Source organism: Vipera ursinii, assembly GCF_947247035.1.
Source record: "Vipera ursinii genome assembly, chromosome: 15".
Taxonomy (NCBI): Eukaryota; Metazoa; Chordata; class Lepidosauria; order Squamata; family Viperidae; genus Vipera; species Vipera ursinii.
In genome coordinates this window covers 6,578,059-6,591,752 of record NC_139528.1, presented here as the reverse complement: position 1 = coordinate 6,591,752, position 13,694 = coordinate 6,578,059, and the positions used below count along the sequence as shown (strand labels likewise).

The 13,694-nt window shown below is 45.1% G+C and overlaps 1 protein-coding gene across 1 annotated transcript; it reads right to left on the bottom strand.

Annotated features, from left to right (window-relative positions):
- Nucleotides 1-1,084: 1,084 nt before the first annotated feature.
- On the bottom strand, nucleotides 1,085-13,377 carry LIX1L (limb and CNS expressed 1 like). Its single transcript, XM_083374257.1, has 6 exons — nucleotides 13,004-13,377; nucleotides 8,267-8,430; nucleotides 7,194-7,334; nucleotides 5,555-5,650; nucleotides 4,668-4,745; nucleotides 1,085-3,615 (listed from the first exon to the last, which is right to left on the bottom strand). Exons 1-6 carry the CDS (start codon nucleotides 13,347-13,349, stop codon nucleotides 3,373-3,375), a joined length of 1,068 nt encoding a protein of 355 aa, XP_083230383.1. The 5' UTR covers nucleotides 13,350-13,377; the 3' UTR covers nucleotides 1,085-3,372.
- Between the last annotated feature and the right edge of the window lie 317 nt (nucleotides 13,378-13,694).

Sequence of the window (13,694 nt, the reverse complement as noted above, 5' to 3'; positions counted from 1 at the left end):
TGAGACCTTGGAAAAAGTTCAGACAAGAACAACTGAGATGATCCAAGTGTGGAAAATAACTGGAAGTAGCGAGGAAATTTAAAAATAAAAATACATATGCTTTTAGTATTATCATGTAATCATATTTTATAATAATCATTTTATAATCAATTGTCTGAGCAGATGCTTTGAGTATATGGGGAAAAATACAAGCCTCAAGTGGACGGAGGAGGAGAACAGGAGTTACAATAGGGGCCAAGTGTGAGTCACCATCTAGGAATTGTTTTTAAGTACCTTCTGGTGCCTGGTACCCCTACTTGATCTGAGAGGTGTAGAAGATGGGAGCCATGTACATATATGGTCTGAGTAAACAGGATAGTAGGGGAGGGATCTTATTAGTATAATGTAAGCAAACAGGGGCAGAGATAATGTATTCTGTTTAGGCGCTTCTGATAGACTGTAACCTCTAAAGCCTAAGCCAATGGGGCCATGGGGGAGGGAATGGGGTGTCGCGATAGGATGTATATATATATGTATATTTATATGTATATGTATATGTATATGTGATTTTGGAATTTGGGGGTGTGGTTCAGTGCTTGGCTACATTGCATTGTTTGCCTTCCTGAATCCACCCAGCTTTGCAAACCGTTACTTTTTAGACTTTGTTGTGAAGTCTAATAAACTTCTTTTTCTATTTGCAACTCAAACAGAGCGGATTTCAATTTGTGACTACTTTTGTGTCTAACACAAGGCCTAGAGACTAAAACATACGAAGAACGGCTACGGGACTTGGGTTTGGCTAGTAGTCTAAAGAAAAGAAGAAATAGGAGAGACGTGATAGCAGTGTTCCAGTATCTGAGGGGCTGCCACAAAGAAGAGGGTGTGTGTGTGTGTGTGTCAACTTATTTTTCAATCTGTGGGCAGTGGCCGCTGGAAGGCTGCTGCTGAGAAACGACCTCTGTTTTTTCCTCAGCTCCACAATAAGGCATCACTTGGTACTGATACTCCTGCAGCCCAGTGGCCATGTCTGTCCAGGAGAATCGGATAAGATCCAAACGTTTCTAAAAAGGCTTCACTTCCAAACAGTGGAAAGAAGAAAAGGAACTTTTCCCAAATCCTGTTTATTACACAAAGCTATGCGTTACAAACCAAATCCTGAACACGCAAATCGTGAGAGAGACAAAGCAGCATAGGAAAGGGTCGCAGGTAACACTGCATGGATAATCTAAGAGATTATCAAGAGTTACAGAAAACAGAACGGTCAGGGGGAAAAAAAATCAGCACCAGTAGGAGGTACAGTATTTGCATTTGGGTCAAGTGAAAACGGGACTATTCAGTTTTCAAAACTATTACAGGCTATCTCTGGATAGATTCAGGCAAGAAAAATAACCTACCAGTCGGCCAGGCTAGAGTGAACACAGGAGACGTTCATGTACACATTCCTCTTCAAAAGACTTTTAGTTATAAGCTAACTTTATAAATGCTTTTAAACGTTAATATTGTGTAAACAGTAGCTATGTATAAAATATATAAATATATATAAAAAAGAAGATATTGTTTTATTACTTCATGTATACAAATGACAAGGTATTGAAGATCTGAAGACCAAAGAACGTTTGCTTGAGCCCACAGATCACCAGTTAATAACTCCACCAATCAGTCAAATCTTTTTTATAATCGTAGACCAGAACAGATCACCTATCTTTTTGCAAATTGTTCCATTTACGCTGAGAGGGCCTGAAGTTTTTGATCAAGAGATCTCTTATGCCACGTTTTTGTTACCGGATTAGGGCTTGAAATTTGCTTATAAGTGACAAAAAAAACAGCTAAGAACCAAACTAACCTGACATGCGGAAGACCAACATTCTCTTGAGTGTCCGAAGACTTTGAAAGTAAACCCTGAACAAAACGACAACGTAAAATTAAGTCATGGTCAATACGGGTAGCCCTCGATTTACAATATTAGTGTAGCAACTCTTCAAAGTTAATAGCGCTGAAAAAAAGGGAGGACCATCCCCATATTGACAACCATCACAGCATTTCCGTAGTCATGTGTATGGCCCAGATTCCTGCTGAGTAAAAGCCATCAATGAATTTACTGGATGGGTTGCGTAACGCAAATAAAAGAAAAAAAAAACATATGAAGAACAGTTGCAGGAATTGGGTATGTCTGGCCTAGTAAAAAGAAGGACTGGGGGTTACACGATAGTAGTGTTCCAGTATTTGAGAGAGGCTGCCACAAAAAGGAAGGGCTCAACTTATTTTCCAAAGCACCAGAAGACAAAACAAGAAACAACGGATGGGAACTAATCCAGGAGAGAAGCAACCTAAATTTAAGGAGAAACTTCCTAAGAGTGAGAACAATTAACCAGTGGAAAAGCTTGCCACCAGACGTTGCGGATGCTCCAACACTGGAAGGTTTTAAGAAGAGACTGGACAGTTACTTGTCTGAAATGGTCTCCTGCTTGAGCAGGGGGTTGGACTAGAAGACCTCCAAGGTCCCTTCCAGCTCCGTTCTGATTGACTGACTGACTGACCGATTGAAAAGAAGAAAATAAGTGCCTTATGCTTGTAATTTAGGGAGCAGCAGGATTAATATGTAGATTAATAGGCCACTCAAAAAGCAGCGTTATTCAGTTAAAATACAATCTGAGTGGTGGTTGGACAATAACGGAAACTGTTTTAAGTGCTGTGCTTGTAAGTGGCAAGATGGTGCATATCGAAGTACTTTAACTGTAGCTACATATTTGCATAACATACATCTATGCATTATACCCTAATAACAAACACTGGCATTATTTTGGCAGCGTTTCTTTTCTACATAATACTGATGTCTGTAAAATACCTGGATAGAATCAAGATTTGAGCACAAGACCAGAAAGGCTACATTGTGTGTTCTACAAAAAGTTCTTCAGCAGAGAGACAAAGATAACCAAAGAGGTCCAAGTATAAAATCTATACAGAATTTTTAACAATTTTCTTTTTTTTTTAAAAAAAAAAAAGTGCAACCGGTCCTCTGTTCTTGGAAAAATGAGGCATTGGAGGCTGTTCCAATGACACAGTTCAGGTTAGATTAGAATCGAAGCTAAGTTCTGAACAAACTCAATGTTGTTTTTTCCCCTCCCCCAAAATGTTAATTCAGGTTTCCTCCTCTAATTGGAGGATCCCTTACCCTTAGAACTAAAAATTAAGGCAATTAAGATTAATGATCAAATTCTGCACTAAAGTCTCCTAGACGCCTACATCACATTGCACAATAAAATTAGGGGAAAAAAATCTGGTTGAATACTGGGCTTCTTCATATCGGTAACATTCCTTTCGACCTCTTCGGCAAACTACGGTAGGAAGAGAGAGAGAGGGGAGTAAAAGGAGAGAGGAAGAGCTACGTGGGTCCTAGCAGTTGGAGGAATGCATGTTCCCCAGCTGGCCAGCAGCCAACATCAAGATGTCTTTTTTCTCCTTGTGGAATCTCAGCTCCTTTCCGGCTAACCGAGCTTCATCCAGTTCACGCTCTGTCGAGGCCAGCTCCCGGGAAAGGGCCCCTGGGACGTTCTGTTCCCGGTTGACCCAGTCCGTGGCCATCTGGTTCCGTATATCATCATCCAGAGCACGATGGGAATAGTGTGCCAGCACCTCCTGGTGGGGGGGGAGAGGAGAGAGGACATGAATGGTCAAAAAGATGCTCTCCCAAATTCCAGAACCAACAAAGAAGTTTCTCTCCAGTCGGGCAGACGGCTTCACGCCGTTAAGTCGCCCTTCAAATAATTCACCCCAAAATATGGAACAGTTAAGTGACCAATGGAGACACGACTAGGTTCTTGGTAAAAGAACTGGAGCAATCATATACGAAGGAGAGAGAGAGAGAAAAAAAAAAGTAGTCCCTGGCAATTAGTACAGGTAGTCCTCAACTTACGACCACAATTTTATGTCGCTAAGTGAGAAATTTGTTAAGTGACTTTTGCCTCCAGGTGGCACCAAGTTCCAGCAGCTTCAGGAGGCTCATAGCGAAGATGTTTAGCCATGCCAGAGGCCGGACTAGAACTCACCGTCTCCTGGTGATTGGCCCAAAGTCACTGAGACGGCTTTCATGCTTAAGGTAGGACTAGAACTCACCGTCTCCTGGTGATTGGCCCAAAGCTGCCCTGCCAACTCTCATGTCTAAAGTAAGACTACAACTCACTCACTGTCTCTTGGTGATTGGCCAAAAGTTAGCCAGCCGGCTTTCCTTGCTAAGGCAGGACTAGAACTCACTGTCTCCTGGTGATTGGCCCCAAAATCATCCAGGCGGCTTTCGTGCCTAAGGCGGGACTAGAACTTACTGTCTCCCACTTTCCAGCCGGGTGCCTTAACCACTAGCCCAAGCTGGCACCAGGCTTTAGCAGCCAACTTGGGACCACAATTTCAATATGTGTTTGGGGAAAATGCCGAAGCCTTTCTGGGCGAGTTGTAGCAATTACGCAAGAGAAGAGACGCACCTAGAAATCTACACTTTCCAGTCGTTGACCTTATGCTCCCTCGCCAACATTAGCCTGCGAAGGTCCTGAGAGGTCAGGAACCCCCAAAGAAGCCCAGGTGGGCAGTGCTGGTTCCCCACCTGGGCCTGGGCATCCCCAAGTCTTCTCGCTGCTTCCTCCAGCTGCCCTCGGAGGCCCCTCACCCCTTCCTCCTGCTCCTTTGAACAAACCTACCTGTCGTGAACACTGCCTCTCCCGCATGGCTTTAAGGCTACCGTTCCAGTGTAGCAGCTGGAAAACGGTCATTAGCTCCTGCCAAAGAAAAGCAGGCCGATTTTGAGCAGGGTTATCAGCAGACAAAAGGCACGGCTAATGTGCCCGAAGCCATTCCATCTCCCGTTGGGGGTTCCGTTTCTGAACATCGCACGAGATCACTTGCCCTTCAATTTGTTACTGGGCGACTCATCATTCAACAATATTCTGGAGGTTTCCAAAACTTTTTAAAAATCAAATTCTGATAAATGTCTGAAACAAGATTTTCAGGTTACCGTCGGATGAATTTGCCGTGTCACAAACATTAATTCCTTAAACATCTCTTATCTCAGGGGCTGCCCCAAAGAAGAGGGAGTCAAGCTATCCTCCAAAGCGCCAGAAGGCAGGACAAGAAGCAACGGATGGAAACTAATCAAGGAGAGAAGCAACCTAGAACTAAGGAGAAACTTCCTGATAGTTAGAACAATTAACCAGTGGAACAACCCGCCTCCAGAAGCAGTGAATGCTCCAACACTGGAGGTTTTTAAGCAGAGACTGGACAGCCATTTGCCTGAAATGGTATAGGGTTTCCTGCCAGTGGGGGTGGACTAGATGACCTCCAAGGTCCCTTCCAACTTTTTTATTGGTTGTTGTTATTAAGGCATTGCAACAGGCTTTTATCTTAGGATATCTGATGATTATCAGAGTTGGTCAACAAATTAAGAACAATAATGATCCTACATTTCTGTGCCAATTCCACCTCTCCTGCGTATTTTGCATCCCCTCTTCATAAATAGTTACTCGTAATTAAGTCAGTAGGTCAGGTTTTAGCAGCAAAAGTCTGGATTGCATAATCCAATTAAGAATACCTGGAACTCTAGCATGGATTTCCCTTTGTTGGACTCCAACATGAAGCGAAAAGCACCAATACCGGTACTCGGACTATCTGCTTCCTCTCTGTTGCCCTGTTGGGAAGACAAGCATTAGGTTAGACTGGATTAGCATGAAAGGGTCAGGTTTTTATACAAAAAAGGATTCCTACTTTAAGAAGAGTTTTCACAAAGCTGCAGTTTTGGGGTGTGAGTTGTATAAATACATGAATATTCCATAGGGCTGTGGCCGAGGTAGCCATTAACTTATGACTAGCTTAACTCACGACTAGCTTAGTAACCATTCAAATTTACAACTGACCCCCCCCAAAAGGGACTTACAACCTCGACTTGAAGTTCGCTTAACGAACTTTATGGGTTCACTTAACAATTGTCAGGTGCAAGAAGTCAGGAAGCATGGTAGAATTCAAAATAACTACAAATTGATTTTATGCGACTGATACAGAAGCTTCTGAACTACTAATGGTCAAAGCAAACTGGCACCAAATAACAGATTTCGGGGGAGGGGGGGCTGGATTTAGGTCTCTTACAGGAACACAGAGACTCCAAATTGAGGATGTGTTTGACCCCACCTGCTTCTCTCCTACAACAGCCACAGCATTTACTTAATGCCATCTTTGCTTAACGGCCAACACAAAAAAGTTTGTAAAACTGAGCACAGTCATACGATGACCGCTTTATGATGGTTACAACCTACAAACAAACTTGTGGGCTCCATTACTGGTAGGCAGGAGAAAACCACTTCTAAAAATCTTGTCGGTATAAAAAGAATGTTGCTAGGCATAAAAAAAAAAGATATTGAAAGTTTGCGATGGTGGCGGGTATCTGTCGCTCGGGTGTAGGATGAGGCTGGAGGTTCGTTCTCCGAGCTTGTGGGTTGGTTTCTGAATGTTTTGTTTCCAGGCTAGGTAACATCTTCAGCGGAGTTTAGGGTGTGTGTGTGTGTGTGTGTGTGTGTGTGTGTGTGTGTGTGTCTGTGTCTTTCTGGTTATAAAGGCTTTGTGTGGTCAGTAGGTCTCGTGGTGGGTCAGGTGTGGGTAATGTCAAGTGAGGGTCTTGTGATAGGGAGGTCATGTCAGGTAAGGGTCCCTGGTAAGTGAAGTTGGCTGAGGGTCAGTGCTATCCCTAATTGGCTGTGCAGTTGATTCAAATTCTGAGGGGTTCATAGGCTGGTTGTAGTCTGTTGATGGAGTTGCTTGTGGAGTGCCAGGCTTCGATGAACTCATGCAGGTGGTAGCGTGGCCGATGATTCCTGTATTGCTCCAATTGAATCGATGCTGTTTGGTGTCAGTGTGGGCAGAGATTACAGATTTGGGATTGTGGCGTTTGACTGCCAGCTGATGTTCATGTATTCTGTTTTTTAATCAATGTGAAGTTTGTCCCACACAGAATTAGTTGCAATTGTTAGTTAATTTTGTAAATTACGTTGAAAGTGCCAGGGGTAAATATGATACACGCACTTATAACTGGGAGTACACAACGATGGTCAACACTATTTATTTTCATTGCACACACAGAAGCCCTTAACAATAAAGGATTCCAGAAGGATTCCTAAAGATTTATGAACTTTCCCTACAATTATTTCCCTACTAATTACAGAACCTTTAAAAGGACTTACATTGAAAGATGCCAAAGCCTCGATGACACTTTTCTCAATAAATTCGTCTGTGATTCTACGGGATGGATGTTCATTGAAGACTGAATTCATCAGTGCAATCTTTGCAGCGCTTCTCCTGGCTTCAGCCTTCGTTGGACAAAACTGAAGTGGGGTTGGAGAAGAATACAAGGCAGATGTAATAACGGAAGCTATATGGGTAAGTTAACGAAGTTATCCCTAAATTTTAATTATGCTGCAAAGGGCACTATTGAATTGCTGTTCTTTGATAGGCTGCAAGTGTCAGAAAGGTTTGAAAGCTCAGCACCCTAGAAAGAACAAACCTCACAGGATGCTGAAAGTCAGCATGTACATTTACAGAAAGAAATTCCACAACAATATTTGTCTGGTTTAAAACCAAACTTTTAAATATTTAACTGGTTTAAAACCAATATTTAACTGGTTTAAAACCAAACTCTGGCTACTTGATCCTAAACACCCAATGCTATTTTCCAAGTGCTCAGATATTCCTGTTCATTTTGGATGCCTGTTTCAAATCCCAGAAACGGAATAATTTAGCCAAAAACCTTTGCTGCTTTAGGCTCTGTTAAGCCCAGGATTTGGAATAGCTGAGGATTACAGCATTCCTGAAACTTATGGCTGATATTATGCAGTTAAAGGTGCCACACACTTGGAATTTTTCACATTTTACAGCACAGTAAATGTATAGCACAGTACATTGCTATGTCTCATAGCTTGTCTTTTCATTAAAAGCAAGGCTGTTCAAAACCAAAGATATTTTCATCAATTCCACCTGACTAGAATTCCATATATTTTTTCTTTTTCTTTTTATGACCCTTTAAACTTTTCCTTTGGGGTGGAGTCGGGGCGACTAGGTGGAGCTGAGCATTTACTGGCTGGATGCCCTTCCTGACGCCTGCGCGGAGTTCACAGCAGATATTTTCTCTTTGCGCCATCAGAGAAACATCTGCCACTGCCTGGGTTTGAACTCTCAACCTTCCAAGTGGGAGGTGAGTCTTTACCTCTAGGCCACTGCTCTGTTCAAGTCTAAGATTCCATAAATAAGGCAATCTAACCTGAAAACTGCCAAAACAGCTCCCTCCTGGCAACGTAACGTAGCAAATGTAAGGAGGACTGTTAGATGACACCATCTCGTAAACCACCAGAGCGCCATTTTTCAGATCAGCACCGCGTGACTGCTTCATCTGCCAGAATTCCTGAAGCGCTTCAACAACATTGACTGAAAATAAGGAAAGCAGTCTGTCAGAATATTAACGGTTATTTACACACACAGCTACAACCTAGAGCTTTCCCGATGAATGAATGAACCTTTTATTGTCAAAGTATAACCATGTATACATTGAGATTGGCTGAGCCTCCCTTCGTGCCCCCAGCCCCCAGCTTACAGTGACACAAACCCTCCATCACTGCTGCAATTGGAGAATCCAGAGAGCTACTACAGATAAGTTTTCAATTTACAACCACAATTGGGTTCACTGTCATAACTGCGGAACCAAGTTATAAGTAGCCCCAGGGAAGTTCATCATAACTTTTAATGGTCATTAAGAGATCGATCGTTAAGTCAAGGACTACTTATAGCAAAAAATGCTCCTGTAAGAATTCCACACAGCTTCTAAAATTAATTCATGTACAGACACTACCATTTTTAAATAATAACTAAAAGAACCAAACAGAAAACTCAAAATCAAGGTTTAATTAAATGCTGGACATAATACACTAACTAAAGATAATGTATTTTTAATCTTCTAAAATGCATTTTCAAATGAAAAACCAGAAATTTCAGTACTATTGTTAATAAACACTTCAGCCTAACAAAACTCTTGACCCTGAGCCTCTACAGCAAGGGTGTCAAACTCGCAATGTCATGTGATGTGACATTAAGTAACACCAGCTGCCTGCAATTAGTGCAGGTTCGAGTCCCACCAGGCTCAAGGTTGACTCAGCCTTCCATCCTTCCGAGGTAGGTAAAATGAGGACCCAGATTGTTGGGGGCAATTAAGCTGACTTTGTAATAATGCCGCTTGGGGTTTGTGTGAAAGCCCTAATAAGCAGGCATATACATAGAATGAAGGCTACTGCTAAGCACATTGGTTTGTGCTTAAATTGTAAGCCGCCCTGAGTCTTCGGAAAAGGGCGGAATATAAATGGAATTAAAATAAAAATAAATAAAAATATCGCGACTATTTCCCCATTGCTGAGGTGGGCGCAGTTTTGACATGACGCATCCAGCCCATGGGCCGGCAGTTTGACAACCCTGCTCTACAGCTACTTTAAGTTAGCATCTACTATTTCTAATGTAGAGCATATAGGTAATCCTCGACTTACAAGAGTTTGTTTAGTGACCGATCAAAGTTACAAGGGCGCTGAAAAAAGCAACTTGTGACCCTTTTTCAGTTACGACCTTTGCAGCATCCCCATGATCATGTGATCAAAATTCAGATGCTTGGCAACTGGTTCATATTTATGATGGCTGTCATGTCATGGGGTCACGTGATCCCATTTTGCCACCTTCTGACCAGCAGTCAGTGGGGAAGCCAGATTCACTTATCAACCTTGTTACTAACTTATCAAGTGCAGTGATTCATTTAGCAACTGAGACAAGAATGGTCGTAAAATGGGGCAAAACTCACTTAATAAATGTCTCACTTAGCAACAGAAATTTTGGGGTCAACTGTGGTCGTGAGATGAGGACTACCTGTATGCTAAATATTTATGAATCCTAAGCAATGGAAGGAACACCTGGAACATCAGTCAGAAATCACACGTGTTATTTATAAACGTTGATTACTCTCTTGGTCCCAAACTCTGGTCCTTGCCTTGCCTTGCCTATGACACACATCTGACTTGCGATACTTAAGAAGAAAGAGTAAATGATTCCATATGGCCTTGCAGGCTTTCAGGGCCAGAAAAGGAGCTGTGAGTTAAGCTATAGAGTGCCTGCCAAGCACTTACTGTTTGAAATGTACAAAGCAGCATCCACTGGAGGCACTCCTGCTACCCAACTGCCACTTAAGCAAACAATTGTAGCCAATGACCTCAATATGAAAGGGAAGCTTCCCCCCCCCTTAGAATCATATAAAACACCTTAATATATCTTTCTCTATCCCTACACGTATTTCTTAAATAGATTTTGAGAAAATAATTGACAGAACTTTACAGAATTCCAGAACAAATAGTTGGCGGTTCAAACATGCTCCAAACTTTAGAGTTAGTACCGCTTTAAAAAGCCTCGGTAAGGGCACACTTGAAATGCTGCATCCGGTTTTGATCGCGACAATGTGAAAAAAGGTGTTGAGACTCCGGAAAGAGTGAAGAGAAAAGCAAGAGAGATGATTAGGGGGCTGGAGGCTAAAAAATACAAAGCATGGTTACTGGATATGTCTAGTCCCGTGAAAAGAAGGACCAGGGATGACATGAAAGCAGTATTCCAATATTTGAGGGGCTGCCAAAAAGAGGGAGTCAATCTATTTTCCAAAGCACCTTAAGGCAGGATGAGAAGCAACGGATGGAAACTCATCAAGGAGAGAAGCAACCTGGAACTAAGGAGAAATTTCCTGACAGTGAGAACCAGCTTGCCTTCAGAAGCTGTGGGTGCTCCATCACTGGAGGTTTTCAAGAAGAGACTGGACAGCCCCGTCTGAAATGGTCTAGGGTCTCCTGCTAGAGCAGGGGGGTGGACTAGAGGACCTCCAAGGTCCCTTCCAGCTCTGTTTTTCTGCTATTCTGTAACTTGAAGGTTTTTGCTCCAAACTCTCAGAAGTGAAACCCATGTACAGGTAGTCCTTGACTTACGACCACAATTGAGCCCAAAATTTCTGTGGCTAAGCGAGACATTTGTTAAGTAAATTATGCCCCACTTTACGACCTTTCTTGCCATAGTTGTTAAGTGAATCACTGCAGCTGATAAGTTGGCAGCCTGGTTGGTAAGTGAATCTGGCTTCGCCATTGATTTTGCTTGTCAAAAGGTTGCAAAATAAGTTATGACCGGATGAATTTCTCCAGCCACATAATGTGGCATGGAGGAAATTGTCTCTTCTTCACTAATCACAATCGTGAAAAGGTAATAAAGTTGAAAAACTACACAAAGTCAACAGTGCAGTCTGCTTCACAATGACTGGTAGGAAAGTGCTATTACTAAAGCAATCTCAGATGTCACACATCAGACTGACAGAAACAGAAGCCTAAACAAGCTGTGCTCAGAAACACAGGGCTGCATCAAACAGCCTGCCAGAAAAGGAAGCCTATCATTATGATGTTGAATTAAGAGACCACAATTATATGGTCCAACTTTCTGCAATCTTCAGTAAAAACAACTAAACCACCCTCGACAGACGGTCCTCTTAAAAACCTACAAAGATGAAGAGTTCACCACCCTGATGCATGTTCACCTTAACAGGAGTGAGTCCGTGCAGACTAACGCTCTGTTCTCGTCTCCGCGGCCTTTATCACCAACAATGAAATGCATCCCAGTCTATCTCAGGGGAATGGTCTGCATATTGGATAGCCCTATGTTCATAGCCTTGGTGGAGCAGTGGGCTAATGCCTCCTTAAGTAACACCAGCTGCCTGCAATTAGTGCAGGTTCGAGTCCCACCAGGCTCAAGGTTGACTCAGCCTTCCATCCTTCCGAGGTAGGTAAAATGAGGACCCAGATTGTTGGGGGCAATAAGCTGACTTTGTAATAATGCCGCTTGGGGTGTGTGTGAAAGCCCTAATAAGCAGGCATATACATTGAATGAAGGCTACTGCTAAGCTTGTAAGCCGCCCTGAGTCTTCAGAGAAGGGCGAGATATAAATGGAATTAAAATAAAATAAAATAAAATAAAAATGTTCCACCCGCGATCGGAAACACAGTACGCCAAATGAGAAAAGCACTCTGCGTATGTTCACAGGCACAGCCTTCGTAATTACACCAATGACCCCTGCTCCAGGTCTACGACCACTCGCCACAGCCCACTGGTCATGGTTGACTCACTGCAGCCAACTCAACGCAGCACAACTTGCCCCAGGACAAGTGTTACCCTGACACCGAAGCAATAGTCAAACAGAATCATTAAAGGAAGGATGCCAAAGGAGGGACAAGTGTGAATGACAAAACTTACAAGTATTTTTTTTAAAAAATTGCTTTAACTAATTAAATTGAAGGGTTGAATTCTCCCGCAAGTTGTCCCATGGCCATTGTCCCATGGCAGTTGAGTTGTCCATGCCGAGCTGTCCCATTCCACCTTGCTCCCAACTTACAGGCAGTCCTCGACTTGCAACCACTCGCTTAGTGACCCAAGTTACAACAGCGCCGGGGGAAAAAAAGCGACCGCTTGTTCACACTTACAGCCGTCGCAACAGCAGCATCCCCAGGGTCGCACGTGAGCCAAGATCAAGGCGCTTGGCCACTGAATTCGCATTTAAAAATAAAAATAAATAAATAAATTTAGGGCCGCTGCTGTGCGTCCCGAGAGTCACGGCGGTCCCCTTTTGCGACCTTCTGACCAGCCAAGCCAAATGGGGGGGAAGGAAGCCCGATTCACTTAACGACCGCGCTGCTCATTTAACCGCAGGGCTTCACTTAACGACCGTGGCGAGGACAGGTGCTCAAAGGGGGGGACAAAACCTCCCTCAACAACGTGGGGCGCCCCCCCCAGGGCTGGAGTGTGGTCGTAAGTCGAGGACTGCCGGAGTCTAACGGGCCTGCAGAGCCCTCCCCATCCCCCCCTCGAGGCCGGAGCGACCCCGTCGAGCGAGGTGAAGCCGAGGGGAGGCGGCCTTCTGCCCCGAAGGGCGGGCGCGGCTCCTCACCGCGGCCGTATCCCTGCGTGTGCTTGGCGAAGCTCCGCACCACGGCCTCCACGGCCTCCCTCAGGACGGCGGGCGGCCCCGCGGCGGTCCCTCCTCCTCCTCCTCCTCCCGGGGGGCTGGCGGCGGCGGGCCCCGCCGTCACGCCGGGCAAGAGGGCGGGCGGGAGCGGCGGCGGCGGCGGCGGCGGCCCCAGGGTGAGCGTCAGCCCGAGCGGCGGCGGGGGCGGCGGGAGGGGCGGCGCCGAGGCGGCCGAGGGGAGCAGCGCCCCCGCCGTCACGCCGGGCCTCAGCGAGCGCAGGCTCCCGCCGACGCCCGGCTGCAGCCGCTGGACGCGGAGCGACTCCATCCCTGAGGCGAAGAGACGCGGCGGCGGCGGCGGCGGCCGCGCGCAGCTCCCCTCACAGCCGAGCTGTCAGTCGTCGCCGGGCAGACCAATGGCGGAGCGCCTTCTCCGGCGGGAGGCGGGCTCTCCCGCCCTCCGGCCCAATCGTCATCGTGGGTCTCTCAAAAGCGGGGAGACTGACGGCCGAGTTGCTTTGGGGAGGCCCCATCGGCCTTGGTTAGCCAATGGGGACGGCGAAGAGAAAGCGGGCGGACGCTCCGGAGGCTACGCGACGTCTCCCATCCCGACCCCGTCAGCCGGAGCCAATCAGAAGCCTGGGATGAGTTTGACCCTCGCGCGCTCCTGTAG